This window comes from Corvus kubaryi, unplaced genomic scaffold (genome assembly GCF_017639235.1).
Source record: "Corvus kubaryi isolate FWS band 111438036 unplaced genomic scaffold, C.kubaryi_AGA036_p1.0 37387, whole genome shotgun sequence".
Classification (NCBI taxonomy): Eukaryota; Metazoa; Chordata; class Aves; order Passeriformes; family Corvidae; genus Corvus; species Corvus kubaryi.
The window spans coordinates 8,836,680-8,858,011 of record NW_024581129.1 but is presented as its reverse complement, the minus strand read 5'-3'; the positions used below and the strand labels follow the sequence as shown (position 1 = coordinate 8,858,011).

The 21,332-nt window shown below is 39.6% G+C and overlaps 1 protein-coding gene across 3 annotated transcripts in view; it reads right to left on the bottom strand.

Moving 5' to 3' along the window:
* Positions 1 to 2,381: 2,381 nt before the first annotated feature.
* SHISA9 (shisa family member 9) overlaps positions 2,382 to 21,332 on the bottom strand; it is a 181,496-nt gene continuing 162,545 nt past the window's right edge. For all 3 annotated transcript variants that reach the window (XM_042037387.1, XM_042037386.1, XM_042037385.1), the window contains one exon: positions 2,382 to 5,046. In XM_042037387.1, the coding sequence (XP_041893321.1) occupies positions 4,679 to 5,046 (368 nt within the window). In that variant the 3' untranslated portion in view covers positions 2,382 to 4,678. The remainder of the gene's footprint in view (positions 5,047 to 21,332) is intronic.

Sequence of the window (21,332 nt, the reverse complement as noted above, 5' to 3'; positions counted from 1 at the left end):
TGTCACTGGGGACAAATACATCTCTCTTATGCTTTGCTAACATGATAGGGCCTGTTCAGCTGAATGAGGTGTGTCAAACTCTTCATGGTGCATCTTCTGCAGAAGTGTCTGCTGCATTGCTCAGCTGCATTTGTATGACAGCAGCTTTTGTGCAGAAATGGGGTATAACCAGTACTCTAATTTGGTCCTGACTTTCATTAGTGTCCCTGGATGGGGAAGAAAGGCCCGGTTTAATGCTAATGTTACTGAATAAGTTGGCAGGTTTGAGGATTCATCTAATTTGCAGGCTGAGCAAAATTTGAATCTAGAGTTCTCTAAAGTGTGAAGTATGAATTCCAAGATTGTTATTTTTATCAATGGGGAAGTCATACAGCTCTATTTTGAAAAGTGTCTGTAAAAACAATGTTCACTTTTTTGGTAATGTGCTCATCCTATGATCACATTTTCAGCTGTGGATGATATATGAGGTCACATAGTTTAATACAATAATGTTTCCTGTCATAACTGTTTTTAGCAAAATAAAATTATCTATGCCAAGTAGAAAGATGATATAATCACAGTGAAGACTATATTTATCACTGGAAGTCCTTCATGTATTCAAGTATAGAGACCAGGATTAAATAAAGTGCACAGGATTGTGTGCAAAAGGGATTTGTGGACTAGGGTTATTTATTTAGTACCCAAAATTCAATAACCATTCTATAAGAACAGAGCAAAGCATGAATCTTTTCCCAAATCTATTAAAATCTAAAGTTGTGAGTCCTGGAGACACCTCGTAGTGTGAAATCTCATGAGACCTGATCCTCTATTTATATAAGCCATCATATCTTCAGTTTGTGTAAGCTTAGGATCATGCTCTAAAGATTTAGTCATGAGAACAGTTGTTTCCAGGGTAAAGGGCTCTAAACCAGAAACCTTTGGGCTTTTAGCCTCTGCAGCTCTGTATAGGAACATCATCCTTTCCTGACAGTGCACTTTTCTGTTTGTACTCAGTGCATCTGCATTTAGTATCAAAGAACCTTGTGGGAGAAATGCTGATGGGAGCCCAATGCAGTTCTTGCTTGTGGTGTCAAAGGGGTCAGGCTGTCATAAGAGGAAAAAACGTGGAAACACAAAAAATCACGTTCAAGGGGGTTTTTTTGGAGGTTTTCATGTACCTGAAAGAACAAAAGTTATGCTGAGACACTTCTACTAGCCAAGCAGTTGGCCCTTTTGCCATCTGTGATTCCAGTTAGGAATTTTGCTGCAAGAAACATGTGCATAGATGGGCTGGTGGTGGAGCTGTGTCTGCTGTAGGTTAGGCTTGTGTTCCACTGGGCTCCCCAGGTTTCCCTGTGGGTCACAGGGCTGCCCAGAATTTTCCTGGCACTGACCAAACTCTGTGTGTCTCTCCTGAGCCCTCTGGTAGAAAAGGGTTGTTCTGTAGTTGTACCTGAGGCAGGGAAATTCTTCTGTAACCAAAAATGGGGCTTTTATGAACGATTTCCTGACACCCATAAAGGTGTCTATTGACAATGAGATTTTTCTACTGTGTAAAAAGACTAACTCTGGAGACTTTTGAACTGCTGTTTTCCCTCTGATAATGTGTAATGGATTCCAAAGGCTCATAAACTGTCTAAAGAATTTGCACCAGGTTGTACGCTAAGCGGATTCTGAAGCTGGGTATCCTGACTCCCTGTTTCTTCTTCTGAAATTTATTCACTATCATTTTAGCAAAGCACAGAGAAGAAGCTACCCAAGCCCTCTACCAAGGTTCTGTCAGCTTTACGAGACATTAGCACTACTAAAACCCTGTAAGGACTTTCTGTTCCAGCAGACTTGGTACACAGATGTTGTGTACAGGATTTTCTGTAATGAATATATAACATTTTTGAAGCAATATACATAGGTGTTTCATTTGCTCTCACTGGGTAGTTGCAATCCTTAGACGTGGCTGAAGCTTATTGCAAAACTCCCATGCATTCATGAGGATCAGGCTCTGCCCTTGGGCATGCTTATCTTTTTTTGTTTTTGTTCCTCTAAACATTAATTAACTGATCAAGCGGCATAAGGTGTGTGTGGTGCCTGGAGGCTTACAGGGTACATGAAGCTTTGCAAGGCTGGCAATCCCTGTGTTTCTTGTCCTGCATTGCATGTAACAGGCAGTCATAGAATCACACACTGCTTAGGGCTGGAAGGAACCTCAAACATCACCCAGCTTCTCTGTAACGCAGATAACACGCAGTTTCTTTCCAAAGAATCCCTTGTTCCCACTGGCAGAGGCAAACCATCATTTGGGCTGATAAGAACCCTGCTGGCTGCAGTGAGATGCTCCAAAAGCTCAGTTCATACTCAAAAATTGGCCCAGTGATACAAGTTTAGGAATGAGCCAGCAAGTTGGATTCACTTAGAATCAATTTTATTGCCAGGTAAGAAATTCATAGTAATATAGTGAATACATATGTTTACAAATAAACATTCTTAAAAAACAAACAAACATTTTATTGTAGGAAGTATTATTGGTATCATAAACTCTGTAGTTAACAAGTATTAACACGGGTTTACTTACAGAACATACAGTTACTAAAATATTTCCACATAAAATATGCTCAAGTTACACGAAACCTGTGTGAATTAGAGTGCAGCTGTAATGTGTATCTAAAGCATATGGATTAACAGCAACATTCCATAAAGGGTCAAATTAAGTCAGCCAGTTGTGAAGGCAGTAAAGATTAAAGGAATAAAAGTAAGATAGTGGAGAGTCTGGGTTGTGTGAAAAGTATTTGTCTTGTGGGTTTTGTCCATTTCTGATAGTCTTAAAACATATGATCATAAAATTTAGCAGCACGCTTATGGAGAGATACCAGTGCTCTCAGGATGCAAATCAATCTTGATAAAGCTAAAAAAATGGTATCTCCATTTAACCAGATTTCAAAATCTTAGCCCTTGCATCCTCGACTAAGCAGAAGCACTGACAGTCTGTTGAGTACAGTAAGAAATGCCACTTCCAGTTCTTCTTACAACATTAACAGTTCTCACTCCTTCCTGAATACTCTTCCAGACCTAATCTCCCAAAGAATTGACAGCTGGTGAGAATGCAACTGTAGCAGGACAGCTAGTTGGGACTTAGCCAAGTGACTTGTGTTGGGTGAAGGGCAGGAATTTACTGAAAGACTGAATGCATTGCCTGCCATCCCATCCCAAACTGTCTCTTTGTGGATGTGCTGAAGCCTTTACAGGCCCAGGACTGTGAATTTGCTACCAGTGCCCAGTTTAAGAGTGGTTTTACTCATATGAACAAGGCATCCTGCTCATCAGAACCACGGCCAAGACCATGAGTCCAATTGTTTGTTTAGTTTAACCCCAGAACTCTGATGTTTGAGGCTGGACCAGCCTCTTCCACCACACAGCCCACCAAGAAGGAATGCCACTAGAGAAAGCCAAACGATAGAGACAATATACCATATAACATTTAGTTGAACTACAGAGAACTACCATGGCTAAAAGCAAATACAAAATGAGAGACTAGAGGGGAAAAGTTGAAACTGGGAAAATGAAGGGGCTAACTAAATAGTCTTGACTGTGCAACCACTGCATGGAGATGTAGTCCAGTTTCCTTTTGGAACAAACAAAGGAGGCTGAGCAGGGCAGAACCCTTGTCATCCTTAGCAAAACATGAGGAAATAGCTTAAAGGAACAGAGGGGTCACTTTGAAGAACAAGACTGTCATTGAACAATAGTAATACAGTAAAGGCACCACCCACGCTTAATTTCAGTCTGAAGCAGTTGAAAATAGGCAAAACATTTAGGTGAAGAAAAAATCCTGACAGTCTGCAAAGTGAGAATTGTTACCATCTGCCCGAAAACAGGAGGACTGAGAGGGAATATTCTGATGCCCTTTTTCCCCCAGCAGCTTTCTGTGTCATATGATGTGTCTCTTCTTATTTTGGAGGTTCCCAAAAATTTCAAATCAAGTGAAGTAAACTGAAATGAAATCTTCTGCTGTTGTTATCATCCTGCAGAATTCTCTACCAGCCAGAACGGTCCCATATGCTCTTAATCGTAACAGTCTTCGTAACTTCCTTGTGAAAGTGTCTTTGTCCCTTTTTGTATATATATTTTTTGCGTTCTCTATAGGATGGTGTGAAAGTACAATAATAGATGTTAGGGATTGTACCAAGATGTTTGCTCTTGGTTTTTCACAGGTCTAGTGATTATTAATAGGTTTTATACAAAATTCCTCTCTGAAATAATATATTACAGTATATTGTTCTCTCTCTCTTCCTCTGTCTCAAGGCAGGAACATAGTGTAAATGTTTAAGCAGACATAAAGTTTCTCTAGATTGTGCTACTTCTCATCATGGATTTTAGTTTCAAGTAAAAAAATTTAGTCACAAGGGTTTGTGTTCCATTGTGAAATACAAATGGAGTTTATAATTCAACCTTCAGTGTGTATTGCTGAATGGTATTAACCCACTCTTCGGCCTACAGCTGGCTGGATACCAAGACTGTCCAGGTGGAAATTCCTTCCTTCCGTTTCCTTTTTTTTTGTTGTTTTATTTCGTATTTTTAATTCAATTTTTTTTTGCCTTTCAGTTGAGTGTTTGTGTTGTGTATACATTTGCGTGTGGTTTTTAAAGGATTTCATTAGAAAAAAAAAAAAAAAAAGAACAAACCAAAAAAGAGAAAGAAAACAAACTCAAACAGTTACTTCTGTCTTGCTGTTGGTTATGAAGTATGGCTGAGGGCCCAAGTAGTGCTGGCTCCGGGTGGTCAGTGGGTCACTTAGCGTCGGGTCTCCCATGCCATGCTTGCCCTTGTTTGTGAACACTTGCCGCCTCAGGGATGGGTCATTGGGATCCCAGGTCTTGTAGTGAGAATTGTAGCCCAGGGGGTGAGTGTGTATCTTCCCCATCCTGGATTTCCCGTTCTGCCTGGTGAGCCCGCTGTCGATGGTGTAGGCCCTCTCTTCGTCCAGGCGCACTGGGTGGAGGGGCAGGCTCCCCTTGGCAGCCAGCTCGGCCAGGTGTCGGCGTTTGGTGTAGAAGTCATCGTTGACCTTGTCAGCTATTTGGGGTTAAAGGGGAAGGGGACAAAAAGAATCAGTTGGACACAAGAAAAATGGTGGACAGTTTGCAGTCGGTCATACACAGTTCTGTCTGCAGACCAGAACATTTACAGGTACATCAGTGGAAGAAATCCGTGCCACCTCCTGGCCCTTATGTTCTCTCTCAGAGTTTTGGATGCCATTGTGCCAGGCTTTCATACATGCAGACCTTGAACCCTGTTGCCCTTGAACAAAAGACTGTCCCTGCCCCAAACCACTCAGATTGTGCTGACATTTACATTTATGGGGAGAGGTCCTATGAATCTCATCACTGTTCATGTCACATAGCACAGGAAATTAGGGAAGTCTACAGAAGTACATGGGCTTTCTCGGGAGTTCTGCGGCATCTTGGGTTGTATTGCTGTATAAGAGCACAGCCCTTTAAAATCAAAGTGACACGTGGGTGTTTAACCCAGCCAGCTGTAAGGTCTGGTGATGTGTGATGAGGTGGACCTATTTTTGTTCAATAATGCCTCAGGGCAATATTAAGAATGGGATCTGTTCTCCTAAATGGTTGGAAGTTCACTAATACTTTATGGGGCTGAAAATACTTTGGGTTGTTGAAGGTTGGGTATTTACCCCGTGATTTTACACACCATGAAAATCCTAAATTCCAGGTTCTGACATCATTTTCTGGGTTCAGTGCCACTAAGAAATACAGCAACAGCCCTGCCAACAAATACTGCATTGCAGTTCTCAAGTCAGGATTTTGCCCTCTGTGATTTCCTAGGCAAGTGTCTTCCAGTGCATGCTTTTTGCTCAAGTTTGATTGTTTTTATTGCTGGCATTTATTTGGCCTTGCTTGAAAGTATGAACCATGCTCGGGAAGTTAAAGGCATTCTGCAGCAATCCAGCAACTCATTTCAGTTTTGAGACTGAGGTTTAAGGGAAGCTTAACTGAATTTCATTTTTTAAGATCTTTCCTTTTTATGTAAATAGTGTTTATTTTCCCCCCTCAAAAATTTAGACGTTCACTTAAGATAGTGCCAAATACGTAGATCAACTGGCACTGCATTAATCAGCTGTGGTGTAGTTGGAATATATAATTTTGTCAGCCTGGATTTGACTTCTGCTGTGCCCTGGCTGGATCCATCCATTTCCCTTGAAGCCATGCCACGTAAGGCTTCTCTGCAGAAGTCTGGTACATGTAGCTGTCTGTACAGCTCAGCTCCTCTTGTCTTCATGAGGTTTTGAATTCCCTGCACTGTTTTATGTGTAGCTTCCCTCTTTTGCTGTCACCCAAGTATTTCTAGGAGGCTTTTGTTGCACTTTGAATTTTCTCCCTGTCTCTAGTTCTGAACTGGATCTTTATGCAAGGTGGGGAAATTCCTAGGAGCACCACATTAATCTTCAAGATCAGGCTTCACTTGTGCATCCCCCTTGTCTTGGCCCCTCAAAAGGGAGGAATATTGCCAAAGGCAGTTGCTATTTATTATCTCATGACATTTTTTCTATAATGACTGTGAAACTGGACTCTGCTCTTAAATCCTTAATTTTGTCATTAAATTTGGTCATTAAAGAGGTATTTCCTCTCCAGTGGACTGAAATTGCTCCTTTCTGTGCTGTCACATTGGGCTTTGTGTGTTTTACCCAACTCCATCTGTTTCCTTTTTCAGTCATTGAGTGAATGCTTTTCTATAGCATACAGGTGTCTTCTGCTTGAAACAAATCACAGAATGGAGATAATGGCCTGCTCTCATTTCAGCCCAGGGTGTGCAGTTGCATGACAGACCTGTCATGTGTTACAAAGAGAGTCTGTGAAGTTCTGCTTGGATTTTGGAGCGAGTTGTTTCATTTAGAGAGCTGTAATCTGAATAATCAAGAAGTTGTACCTGTTTCTCCCTGAAAGAGCTGTTTCCAGTTCTACATGTGGTTTGTCTTTTTAATTTGTTAATATTCCCTGAATGTCACAGGACCGTTATATAAAAGCTGAATGAAAATGGGGTGGAAATGTATTTGCATTGCTATTATCTCATTAATCTGTTATCAATAATTGAAAAAGTGGTTGCAGAAAAGGCACTGTGAATATTCATACAAGTATTCATTTTTATAAATTTTTACATCAAAGGCACTGCAGGCCAGCTGTTAGGGGAGCGAGTTTCTATGTCACATGACTTAGACCTTGGCTATTTATGAAAAGTTACACTAGCTTATATAATTTAAATTCAGCACAATTAATTATGTCCAGCTTTTAATAAAGATACATTTGTACGCCTGTTTCACATTTAATTGTGTTTAATTTGCATACAAAAATTAAAAACTTAGCTAATCTAATGTAAGAATAGAGTACATTCGTAAGTTTGTAGTTTTAATTTTATCTTAGTTATGCTGCAGCTATTTGTCTTCTGTAGCCAAGATCTTTAATCAGCTGGAAGGTAAATAATGACTTCTCTTTTTAGAAATAGCAGTGGTGATGCAGCTATGTAAATAATGACCAAAAATTGCAGATATTTTTATTGCCTGGCTTTTCATGCCATTTTTCTCTTTGAGGCCACAACAAGCTCAAGCTATGTCCTTGGTTTCTTTTAATTTTTTTCTCTTGCACCTTTTCCATCTGCCAGCAATGGTCCTGGGTCTCTGAATTTGATCAGACATTAGATAATTACTCAGACCTCCAATCACAGCAAGGCTGATGTCCTACAGAAGAGTAAATTTTATTTCTGCTGTACATAAGGAACACCTTCACTATTGAAACAGAGAGGAAGAAATCAGCCTCACAAGGACTGTTGCCTATGACATGTCTGGAGCTGGTTTTGCTCTTCCTTATGTCATGTTATAATGTCAACTTTTTAACTCTTTGTCTCTTATGGCAAACCACACAGAAAGCGAAATGATTAATTCTGTAAATTTGGTTCCATTAAAGTTGCTTATACTGGTATAGTCCATAGTCCCTTTCTAGGAACTTCTCAACTGTTCTCTGGAAACTGGGCTTGAAGAGAACAAACCAGGACTTGAACTTTAAATCTTCATCAGCAAAGTCAAGTAGAAAGCTGGTGAACAGCTGCTGAGTGGCTGATTACATGTCTGTGTGGCAGTGCCAGTGTGGGAGAGCTGCTCTTTGTGTTTGTCCTGATCCAGTAAGATTTTGCATGTTTTGCCTAAGGATTCTTCCCTGTGCTTCAGAGTTCAGTGCTGGCAGTGAGAGGCAACCCCTGCATCGAACGTTTTGACCTCCCTCAATCCTGTTTTCTTTCTGCTTGCCACACTCAAGTGTGCACTCAGGCCTAGGTACCAGAAATAGGGGGAGGGGATACCCTTGCAGCAATTATGAGCAAAATCAGCATTGATAAAACTGTTCAGTTGTTCAAGAGGGCTTTTGGCAACTCTTACAGCAGTCCTTGTTCTTTCATGCAGGTTTCATAATATCAGTGGGCTGTGCCCCGTTTGAGTGACCTGATGCTACTACAGTGTAGAAACAGGGTTTTTTACTTCTCATTTTCAAAGAAGAAAAGATTCAGAACAGTAATATTGAGCATAGTTTTGTAACAAATGTTTTACCAAGAAAAGTATATTAATAGTATCCTGAAGCCAACTACTTTAAAAATCAACTGTGAATCTGAGGGAGTTTGTTTTTCTTCTTAAGCAGACCCTATAAATATTTTGTGGACTTTAAACATCCAAAGAGATATTTTGGAGTTAGAGGATGGATTTGTTATGTGACCTTAGGTACATGACTCAACTTCCCTCTGCCTTGGTTTCACCCGCTGTAAAATGAGCTGTTAGCACATTGGAGGAGGTAATTGTGTTAGGAAGTTGAATTGCTATTTGTAGAGTATTCTGAGATTTTGGATGAAAGGTGCTATAGAAATTCCTTTTGCATTGACTTCTGTATCTTGATCGATAAAAGTATGATTTAAAGATATTACTGTTGTATTTGCAAAAGGAGTAAAGAATTAGAATTGCAACACTGCCAAATAATAATAGAAGAAGGGCTTTAATTCCATGTGTTATTATTTGTGTTCCTTCCTTTTGATAGCTAACTAAAAAAATGCTCTCAGTTTCAATATTTCTGTAAGGTTTTTACTTCTTTAAGGTAATGCACCTACAAATTTAGTTACTGTTGTAGCTGTTCATCCGGAAGAAATGTTGAAATATGAGGTTTTTTCCAACCTTAAGGGTGAGTCTGACATCAGGGAGAACTTGGGCTTTATTCCTGCTGTTCATGAAATGAATAACTGAAAAAATACAGAAACAGTGTAAGGATCAAAAGGAGAACTTCTCTCTCCCAGCCGGATGCCTTAACTATTAAGCTGAAGAGATGCTTCCTGTTCCTTTGTCTTTCTAGAATAGTAAATATTGAATTTTCTTCTGCTCCACAGCACAAGTTCATGAGGATGTGAATCTGGGTGGGGACCATCCTAGCAGAAGGGATGCATCTTTCTGGGTAGGGAATTTAAATTGAAATCCCACTCCGTTGGAGCAGTGGTACAACCATGAGCTTATGATGTAAAATGCAGAGCGCTTCTCGCTCTTATGTGAATGCAGCAATGCTTTAGAGAGAGTGACCACAATTGTTTTGATCTTGACTTTGCTGATACTGCTGTCAAATGTTTCAGATTGGAACCATTGACTTATTCCTTGGATTTTGATTTGAAAGGAGATAGCTACCAAGATGCTTGGGATAGCAAGACTATGGAAATGCCTAGGAAAACTTCAGTGACTTTAGGCTCATCCAGATGAAGTGATCAGAAAGAAATGGGCTTTTCATGGTATGTTGTTGTTTAAGGTTCACCTTTCTGCCTAAATCTGTCACTAAGAGAGACAAGCTTTGTTCTTTTGCTGATTGAAAATTGCTCATGACCAAATGTGGAAGTTTCACATCTTTCTTCATAATCCATAGTTGTGTAACAAAAGCACGGAAACCAATGAGCCTCTTACCAAATAAATACCATGGCTGAAAATGTGTTTTCTTGAATATCAGTGGCAAAAATCTTTGTGGCTGCAGTAGGTTCAGAATTTCTCAGTGAGCTTATTTGAATATAAGCCTTACTTGAGAGGTGGCCCTGAAACTATGTAATGTTGTTCTCTTCCCCAGCTTAAGTAGTCTTCAAGGTCACTGTGTGGCATAGAGTCACGTGGACATGCATTAGCATTGTGAATGCTTTCTTTTTCTTATAAAATACTGCAGGGGTTTTTATCTCTTTTCCTTATTGATAATGCTCTTAACTCTGTGGGTCCATAACATGGCTCTGAATATTTACACCACTTCATACAGCTGTGGGAAAATATAGATTCCTGAATGACAATTCTGTCCTACAGTTTTTGTGAAAATAGGCATCCAGGAGTGGGAAGAAGCCTCTGAAGTGAGAGAAGAGAATCCACAAAGGAGTGAGCCCTTACAAAAGCTCTAAAGACAGTAAAAAAACAAAAACAAATCCCCAAATCCAAACTTTTCTGCAAGCTTATTGTCACAGTCAGAAGCTATGAAAATACATAGGGACATTGTTTCTCGCTAGATGTTTACTGAATTGTTTGTTATCTGAATATATTTTAAGAACTATGTGAAATGCAGAGCTTTATTCCAGCCAAAAAGTCTGTATTTCAAATGAAGGGCTAGAAATGCAGAAAGCAAGCCAGTGGAAAGTGCTGAGGACAGGAGAGCAATGGAATTGCTCCAATGACACACCAGACAACAGCTGAAATGAAGGAAGTGCCTTTTGGGGGGTGGTTTCTCTGTAAGGCTGTCCCTATGTAATTTATAGCAGTTTGTAACAAGGCTTTGTTTCTACAGCTGTGAGTTTGCCGAGATGATGGTGTCATTACCTGAAGCTATGGGAAACTTATACTTCTCTAAGTAATGGAAGTGAAAACTCAAGGAAAGACAGAAGGGTAATGAATCCTGACTCAGAGACATCATGAGAATTTTGCCCAGGGAAATACTGCGCTGCTGCCTTTGGTGGTGCTGTTGATCCTGTCTAAATGTGTGATTGCTTATTCATTTGCCTTTCCAAGCTGGCATCTAAGACAGTAAGTTCAAAGGCTTCCAGGATATAAACCAGCTCTGTGTGAGAGTTCTTGCAGGATTTCAACTGAAAATCAAAGAAGTATCATTTGTACACTAGCACAAGTTTATTCTTGGGTGAGGGGAAAAAACTCACATGGACAGAGTTTGTATTAGCTGCCCCAGATATGAATTGGATCCAATAAATTCACAGAAAAATGTGTTCCATACAGTAAAATAAATAACTAATGACCTGTGTTTTGCATTAAGGGGCTCACTCACTATCACGGACCACAGAAGAATTTGCTCTGCATACATGAAGTGTGTTGGAAAACAGACTGGGTGGGGAAGTTTGAGCTAGACAGCATTCTGTTGGTAGAGTGGGGAATGGGCAGGATGATGAGAGATCTGTCTGCAGCCAAGAGGAAGGAGTGTGGTTACTCCATGGCTGATCACTGGCTGTTCTCATCTCATAGGCACTGGGGTGGCTCTATACGAGTTGGGGCAATTTTAAGCCCTACTAAGTTGCAAGAAAGGGCAAAGGCCATTTATATTCATTTTTGCAGCCCTCCTTCTATTTTGAAAATTCAGAGATCAGCCTGTGGCCTGCATTGATTTCTGTCCTAAATATTTGGTTTTCTTCTAATACTATTTTGCCTTTATTCAAGACATTCTGAAAATGAAGACTATTTTATGTCTTTGGATTCTTTCCCATGGTTTTTTACTGACAGAGGTAAAGAAAAATATGTAGTGCATAGAACCCTGCATAAGTTTTGTAGAACCTACTTTTTGTGGCTCAGTGTTATTCCTCTCCTGGCCCCCTTTACCACTTCATCTATTTACTGATTTCTTACAGTGATCTGGAGAGAGACCAAGCACAAAAAGACAAACCATATCAACCTCTTCTTCTCAGACATTGTTTGAAAAGAGCTTGTCCACCTCCAGACACAAGACTACATTTTGTTTCCCAGTGAAATAAAATTATTTCAAGATATGAGATATGGAAAAAGACAAATATGTAGCCCCAAACATTTCTTCTCTTCTTTTGATTATTTTAATGACAGTTTATGGAAAGGCTGAAGAGGCCAGAATATTTCTGGGTTTTGAGACACATTAGGAATGGTTTAGGATAGGAATGTAATTAGACTGGGTAAGGGCAGCCTCTGGTCTCAGCAATGTTCTTTAACCCCGACAGCAAAGTCTGCTGCCTGGCTGGGAACGCTGAGACAGATTCTGATGAACTCCTCAGGCACCAGACATGATGTGTGGTTCACCAGAAGCAGGGTCACCATTCCCTGGAATACAAGAGTAGCCACATGTCTGGAAGCATCCCTCTTCTGACAACGTGCCAGACACAGCACTGCAAAGTTTGGCTTTTTTCTTTCTCTTTTTCCAAATGTTTATTTACTGTGTGAGTTTAGGCAGGTTTCTCCTTGCACACGTAAAACAGATTTTCCAGCTGGGCTTTGTATATTTGCCTGCATTGATTTACATAGTATTAAATTGCAATATTTATGATTCAATTTTGCAAAGTGCTGCAGTGATACTGTGATTTGGTTTTGATCAAAATACTCCACACACACACACATTCTACCTAACCTAGGGACCAGTGGCATGCAGAATACTTGAATTTAACCAGTATAAAAAAACCAAGATTTTTTTTCTGATGAACCAAAACCAATAGGCTCTGTTAACCTGGAAACAAATGGTGGCTGATTTATATTAAATTAACATTAGAATTTTAAATATTTTCAGGAAACCTGAAATCTGTTGTGTGCAGATAGATGAAGATCACAGTACTTGGTTGTATTCTCAAGTAATTTAACATTTTAAATTCAAGAACCAACATGCTAAACTGCTGGTTCAGTATCATGCAATGAATGATAAACTTAAGAAGGAAGTAAGAGTGCCAGTTCTATTCTTGATCCAAGGGATGAAATTGTAAAAGAAGTCTAAGAGAATTATGTACTAAAATCTCTGACTTATCTTTGAAAATGCAGCCAGTGGCTGTCCTGTAACTGTAAATCTCTATTTTCATTATTTTTTTTCCTAAAGGCCTCTAAGCTTGTGGCTTTCATGGAATCTACAATGGCAAATACATATGAAAAGTTCTACTGTGAAATATTTATTTCATTTTATCTCATTTAAGCATATTTATCAGTTTGAGTTTTACTGGAAACCTTATATATGGTATGAAAACTTGCCTTTTGAAATAGAAACTATCTAAGGAGTCATGCTGTCATGCTTAACTTCTGAATAAAGCATGACTGCAACATAAACTGATTTAGGAAAGGAGGGTTTGGTTTGCTTTCTAAAAATGCTGTCCAAAGCCAAAGAGGTTAGCACTTAGGGGATTTGCTTAAAAGGGTTCTTCCACTTCTTCCTTCGGTAATCTTGCTTGCTTTTTCACTGGGTGGTTTTCAGTGCTTCTCAGGATAAATCTGATTGTGTCAGAAGTTTGCAGCAATACTTTCATACAGCAACAATAATATGAAATTGTTTTTAACCTTTCTGGTTGGTGAGGACCTTCAGTTTGTTTAAGGGCAGAGCCTCCTCAGGATTGCAGGGGCAGTGCTGGCTCTGCATGTGCAGGAGCAGTGTGCAGTGCTGAGCAGTTGGAGCCTTGCTCCTGCAGCCAGGGGTTCCAGCAGCTGCTCAGGGGTGCCTTGCTCCTGGGGGGCTGCAGGCAGGGGCTGCCCTGGCCGGCTGCACACAGAGGGGACGTGGGGCACTGCAGGAAAGAGCTCGCCGAGTTCTGCAGCAGGGTTTGGCATCTAAACAAGCCTGTCTGGTTTTCCTTCACTTGTCAATTTACCTTATCTAACACTGACTGAAAAAGCTCTGCTATTCCTGACCACATTTATTGGTAATAATTGTTCTTAGCATGAACATAATCTAATTTTCTTTTCACGCGTTGCTGTTGGCATTCTTCTGTGTGCTCAATTTTGGTTTCAGTTTTAATACTTTTGATTGTTTCTTTTAGTATACTGCTGGTTATAACTCTCACATGTATGTCTGAATCAGCTACAGATAAGCTGCAAATACCGGATGTGATGATATAGGAAGCTGCATGAGAACACACAGAACCCAATTTCAGAGTGTGAACATGTAATTAAGATGTGTTTTTAGTTTTGAAATAAACCTACATTTTTCTGCCTTTAAAATGGAATCATACCAGATTTACACTATTATTTCTCAACATGAAGAAAGGCCTTAAAGGCTTTTTGAATTGTACTGGTTAAATGGAAAAAAAAAAAAGTCCCAGTGATGTAATAGCTATTTTTTGCCTAATTTAGTTTTATTTGATCTGTTTCTTAACTGCTTTAATTTAAAATAATTATTAGTAATTGTTCTGGAGTGAAGTTGATTTTTTTTTTTCCAAAATAGTTCTGGCATAAGTTGTTCCTATTAGAAAGTTATCTTTTTCTACTCTTTCCTCAGGAGGAAAAAATTGAAAAAAAAAAGGTAGTAATTTCGTAGCTATACTCATACACATTGAGTTCTGGATTTTTCTTCTCCTTTTCTTCTTTTCCTGTCTCCCTCTTTTTAGATTCTATGTCATTTGTATTGTTAAAGTCTTGAGCATGGTTGCCAGAGGTTTCCAAACCAGAGATGTGTGTCAAACTGAAAGGAACTAGCGTTCCCTGGCAATTCCCAAACTTGCCCTGTCAGAAGAAAATTAGTTTCTTCAGGTTTTCATGCAGCTTGGGCCAAGTCCAAGGCAGAGCAGAAGTGGTGCCTGCTCTGAACAGAGCCCTCGTGTAAGGCAGCAGCATCAGTGACTGACAGCCCAGGAAGAACTGGAAATGCAGCTGTCTGCCATGAATAGTTAATAGTGCACACACCAGACTGCAGCCACAGAGGAGTGTACAGCTCCTCTCTCCCTTTTTTCCCAGGAATTACAATCATATCAATTGCTGGCAAAAATGAGCAGCAGCAGTGCTGAGCTGCAGCTCTTCCTCCTCCCCTGTGGCAGGGCCCCGGCTGCTTTCCACAGTAGCAGCTTCCGTAGCCTAGAAAGCTTTGCAGGCTTTCCCACTACAAAAACTACCTGTTGTACTTAATATTTCCCTTAGACTGGGACCAAAAATTACCATCTTTGTGGTAATTTTTTTTTGATGCTGTAGTATCATAACTAGTACATATCAGATTTTTTTTTCAGCTTCTCTTTTCTTCTTCAAATAAGCTGTTAGGGGGAAGGATTTTTGCAAAAATTAACTGTGCATTACAAATCATGTTACTGCCCTTCCTCCATGGCTCAAGCCCTTTGTTGTTATAGTATGAATGTGTAGGAATAAAGCAATTCTCTGTGACTTTTATCTGTGCAATTTCTTAAAAACACATTTACTGTCTTCAGAGCCTCCTTGGCAGAATCAAAATAGCAGACAGATAATTGCTGCTATTTATGTGATATTGTTAATAAGGGATTCATTCCTATCAGTTATCTTACTATCTTTTGTGTTCATGGGTAATCCTGAAGAATTTTGCACTCTGCTTTTGACATGTATCCATGTACAAAGATGAAAAGTCTTAAAACATGATATCACATGTTGGACACGTGTATGAAACTCTTGTAAAAATATCACCATACATTACCTACAATGCTAATAGTTCAGAGGGGAAAATGGGTGGAGTACGTTAAGAGCAAGCAGTGCAATGTGTAGGCTCCATGGTGGGAACTATTGAAAGCCACACTTCAGATAAAATCTAGATTTGAGCTGGGATCCCACAGTGTTGCTGTTTATCTGCAAGTATTCACAGTTGTTTTTGCATGTTTAAGATCAACCTCTATGCTTAAATAATTGATTAAAAAATTTGCATTGCGGAATGAGAAGTATGTTTATATTGCAAAATAAAAGAGTTACAGAGAGGGATGTTTAGGAAGGGCTGCAAGTGAAAATGCTCAGCACTGCGGGACCTTGTCATCGCGTGAGCTGAGCCTTGTTTCTACTGGCTCACTTATTGCCTGAGCATAAAGCTTCACTCGTGTCTTCACTTAATGTGTAAAAAAAAATCTCATGCATAATTCATCAGCATTTCCTACAAATAGGTTGGAATAACCCATGCTTGATTTAGATTTACTTGTTTTCTTCCTGGGACTGCCACTGATCTCAATAGATGGAAATAAACCTGGTCACTGTAAGCTTGTTACTTCTGAAGGCTCTATCTTCAAGGACAAAAGATAAGCAAAAGACAGGATTCTCTAGTGGTCAGCTGGGTTCCTGGTACTCTTATTTTAGATCTGCTGTTCTGTCTCAAAAAAAGGACAAAATAACTTTTTGTTTAATTTTGATTCATTATCACATAATAAGGATTTTTAAAATTAATTTGTTTCTAGAGAACCAACCTAATTTTCAGTGGAAGAGGGTGAGTTCTACAATGGTGTGTAACTGATGGAATGTGGAGTGGTGTTTATAAGCTGAACTTTTATGAATGGTGAAAATTTAATTTTCGCTATTTTAATGTGCTGATAAAAAAAAGGCTGTTTCTTTGTGGTAGGGAGCATGTGTGCAAAGAATATCAATGTCAAGAACAAGAATTAGGATGCACAAATTTAAATTTGCTATTTTGGCATGAAAAATGGGTTAAGATTTAATAAATTTTTATAAATATTCTTCAGCCACCATAAAACCAGCTAGTGGACCAAATTCAGAAAAAAAAAAATTCACTAGGTATGAGTCCTACCCAGAAAACTAAAAGTTTAAAGTTTAAACCTAAACTAAATGTACCTCAAGGTCAGATTTCCTTTCTTTCCCAAGTTCAGTGTGTTGTCTAAGAAATGAGACAACATAGATGGCAGTGTTTAAGAACATCTTACTTTAGTGTTAAAACTGTTTCTTGTAAAAGAAGGAGTATTTGCAGTTTCCTTCCACCTATCACGATGTTGCTTCTGCCAAGACCAACATATCCCCAAAGTTCACAAATCTGTCTGTTTGCTAAAGGATGGAATGTGCAATGGCTGCTTGGAAGTCTGACTGCTTAGAGCAGGATTCCCCATCTTCAGAAAGAATATCCTCTTGTAGATTTTACAGTAAAATGTTGGTTTTTAAAAGGCCAAAAAAGAATGTCAGCAAAGCAGATGGTTTTGCTCAAGATACTGAGGGTCTGCACAAACAACACATTTATAATTAAAATATGAGTACTTTACTGGAAGAAGAAATGAGTGTGCTGGATGATAAAACCGGAAAATATTTTGATCAAGACTCTCCAAGCATTTTATATTTACCTATGACAATGTGCCTGTAGGTAGTTGGGTAAATAACAGAGAAAATAATTAAATGATTTAGTGGAAGCAAGAAAAGGTCTTCTAATTTCATCTGCATGCACTGGGCAGGATGCAAAATTTGCTGGGTCTCATCATAAGAGTGAAATAAGTAATGCTTCACTTCCTGTGGCTGGGGAATGGGAAGGCTGAGGGAAGGTCCTGGCAGGGGGATTGGTAAAGCAAGCCTTGCTTCTGAGTGCTGCTTGGCTTTTCTCTTATGCCTGAAGAAGAAGCAAGGATAAAAATATGTAAAACTTCCTTAACAAATGAACACTCAAAAGCTTCAAATTCTCCAGCCATGCTGGGCTGGGTAAATAATAATAATAAAAAGATACCAAGCTTTTATGTCACACTTCCTTGAGCCAAATCTGTAGTTCCAGTGTTGAGTTGGGCAGATCACAGTTGAGCATTATTTATGACACAGCACATACCTCTGGATATATGAAATCACTATCTGAATCACGCTCTGGATATTACAAGTGATACATTAATCTGTGCTTCCATGTCAGTTTTTCATGGTGTTAAATCTAGTGAGATACTCCCATGTCCCAGATTTTTTTTTTGATCTGTCTTTGTGTAATTGCTTATAGAAGAGGTAACTGAAAATTTCTTTAGTCTTTGAAAAGAAAGCACAAGTCCTTTTTAAGCCTTCCAAAGGAACATGAATATTTACTCCTCAGTGGAACAGTGTGGTTGGTATAGGAAAGTAAATTACTACCAACATATTGTCTAATAATTTTGTAGTTCTGCTTTTTCTAAAAGTGGGATGTATTCACCCTGTGAATGCATGGGCAGGCATGCTGTGTGTTTCCATTTTTCCAATTACAGTGTTACTTTCCAGGCCAGAGCACAATGAACTACAGGGAATGGTGCAGTCTCATGGTGAGATAGGAATCAAATTCTTAGGAGGTCGTTGTGAAGTCACTTCTATTCTCAACAGACAGATCTTGTACCAGCAAAGAGTTACAGTCATTTCTATGGAAATTGAAGGGCTGAAGCTTAGGAGAAGGCAGCCACACATTTCCCATCAGACAGGAAGATGGTTCAAAGATAATAGCCCATGGCTAACCTTGGGGTGATTTTCCCCTTGGATCCTTCTGTGTGTGCAGAGGACACAGGACCAGGTCAGTTTTCTCATATGCTTCACCTTTCTGGGGGAGTTGTCGCCTGGTGCCTTGGCACACTTGTGGCCACACTCCTTTCTGCAGGGACCTAACCAGGGGATATTTATTCTCTGAGTGCCATATTTGCAGAATCTCACTTTGCAGTTTTGCAACTGCAAGCAGAGCTGGTTCACTGTCTAATGTTTCCTCTGGGATCAAAGAACTGTGCAGCTTCAAGAAACGCTGGGAGCTGTAGACTCAGAGATGTGGTGGTGGGTCTGCTGCCAATTATATCCTCCTAGCTCCACTATATCAAATCAATTAGATCTGATTTAATCCCACAGGAGACTAACAACTCCCAGCATAAGAGAAGGCTTTCTGAGTCTGTGTTTCAGGGAGGAATTCTGTCCATTGCATTTTTGTTTCTTTTTTTTGGCAATGTCCACTCAGTTCCTCAAATGTTTGTGTGTGTGAGAGAGAAGGGAAGAAGAAAGTTTATCAAAGAAATATAAAATCGTGTTAAACTGTAGAAAAATTAGAAATATTTTACTTGCATGTCTGTGCATGTCCCCAGCAGCTGAGTGATCGTTTTCCCAGTCCTCTGGGGATTTAGAAGCTGGGTTTGGGGGTATTTTTTAACTTCTGCAAGAAGGTCTAAAATTATTTAGTGACTTTGCGCTCCCTTAAACTCAGGAAAGAAAATTAACTGTTACTGAGCTGGGCTCATGGAACAGTGTGACTGAATAGGTAACTAATAACTCAGGGTAATGAGGCCAGTTGGAGCTCTAGGAAACGCTTAATCAACAGGATGAACTATAACCCTTCCACCTTAGCAGCGTGGAATTTGAAGTTGGATTGTTCATGCTTTCCAAATGAATGTCCAAATGATGTGTATAAAAATTTGTGATGAGCTACCTTTCCATGTCCTGGGATTTGAATTTCATGAAGGTGTTCAGCTACAAGATCTCCATCCACTTGTAGCTTTAGGCATCTCAGTATTGTTAAGTGAGCAATAACCATTTAAGCATGGAGTAAAAACACGGTTGATGAACTGGAAATAAGAATAATTTATGCAGAAAAACCTCTTTCTGCACTTTTCACATAAATAATCAAATACTCCAAAAGCACTGAAGGAAACCAGGATCATGTCATCTCAGGTGACCAAAAAATTGAAATTTCTAAGCACTGGGTGTTTATTGCCACACAACATTCAATGGCCACACCTGCTGGGACTGGTCTTGGAGCTCATTAACCCTCAGATAGTATCAACTCAGATAGTATCTCACATTCTGAGATGGGAAAAATTTGGCATTGTTGAAAAGAGATTCTTGGCTTGAAAATGGAAAAATAATGGATGAACCGAGTGTACCTATCAGTAAGTCAGATCAATCAGCCAGGTAGGCTAGAAGGTAGATTTCTTATCTATTTGTTCAGGAAATATGTGTTTCCTATCTCATTTCAAAGTGGTCTTCTGCCTTCTGCTGATTATTCCCTGGTCGTGTGTGTGCCAAGGTAGAAGGAGAGTAAAATTCTAGTGCAGTGAAGAAAACAGTAAGCACATCTCAGCTCACTGGTGCTGTACTCCAAGCACTCATCTGAGAATTTAAATAGGCACAGAATGTCCTCACATCATTCAGAGATGGAAATGCCAGCAGGCAGTAAGGGGAAAAGGTGAATGTGGTCAGAAGCCATGGTCAGTACTTAAGGAATTCTGGAAGCTGCAACAAATAAAGGAATTCCTAACAAGAAATGAGGAAAACATCCTCTCCCATTGCATGTAAAAGGGTTTGATTGTGCAGTTTGAGCTTGTTCAAGTAAAAATATTTAGCTTTTTAAATAAAATACATCCACAGCAACCTTTTCAACTTTCTTCTCCCCTGCAGTGCTGAATCAGACACTGCAATGCACACGTTGCAGTGCACGCATGCATGAACAGTCCAACGTCCAACCACACTCTGCTAAGCACTGTCACATGGAGTATGAGGTGTAGCTTTAAAATTGCTTCCTAGGGATCAGCTTGGTCTCACTACCAAGGTATGGGTCATTCTCACTCAGCAGCACAATGCAAATTAATAGCAAGGGTACTTCTGTCTCTTGTTTTCACAAGCACTTGAATTTTTATTGAATTTAATGGAGAACCTGAACATGATCAAAACAGAGATTAATGTGTCTCACTGCTTTTCCATAAACTGAATTTTTACAGCAGACAGTCACTGAGGAATGAGTAGCTCACTTCTAAAATTAGCCAAATTTTTAGGACATCTGTAGTTCAGAAGAAAGCAACTGTGTAGAAATTAATTTAATACTGCCTCTGGTAAAGCTTCACTTTTTCAGTTATCTAAACTTCTTACCACTTATGGCCACATTCTGATGAGGGACATTAATGTACCATAGCTACAGTTGCTACAAAGCACTGGAAATGCCTCTTCCTCCAAACCCTTATTAAAGAAAAAGGTTAAGCACAGTGGACTACACCTGAACAATGGGATCATGCAGAGTAAGGGGCACTTAAATGAATATGGTTTGCCTCAAATGCATGGAGAGATGTAGAACACATCCCTTATGAAGTTTCTGTTGTGGCAAATGAATACACCCCCAAGCCACTATCAATGAATGCAAAAGGAAATGGACTATACACACTCATTAACCGGCTATGGGGATCCATAAATACAAGTCTGAATGTTTTGCCCTGTGACTTGAGGTCAGGGTGAACTCAGTCTATATCTGGTTGTTCCAAAGATGTTGTCAGGTTAAATTTGTATTGGTGGGCTTGATGTAGGCCAGCTCCTGTTTCCTGTCAGAGCTCTCTGAAAGCCAGCATGATCCCTACAATGTGCAGTCTGGAGAGCTGCATGTCAGCGTGGTCACAGACCTGGGCCTGGCTGGTGTCATGGAAAAACCTCTTTGTGACCTTGGGATGTATTCAAGAGGTACTCT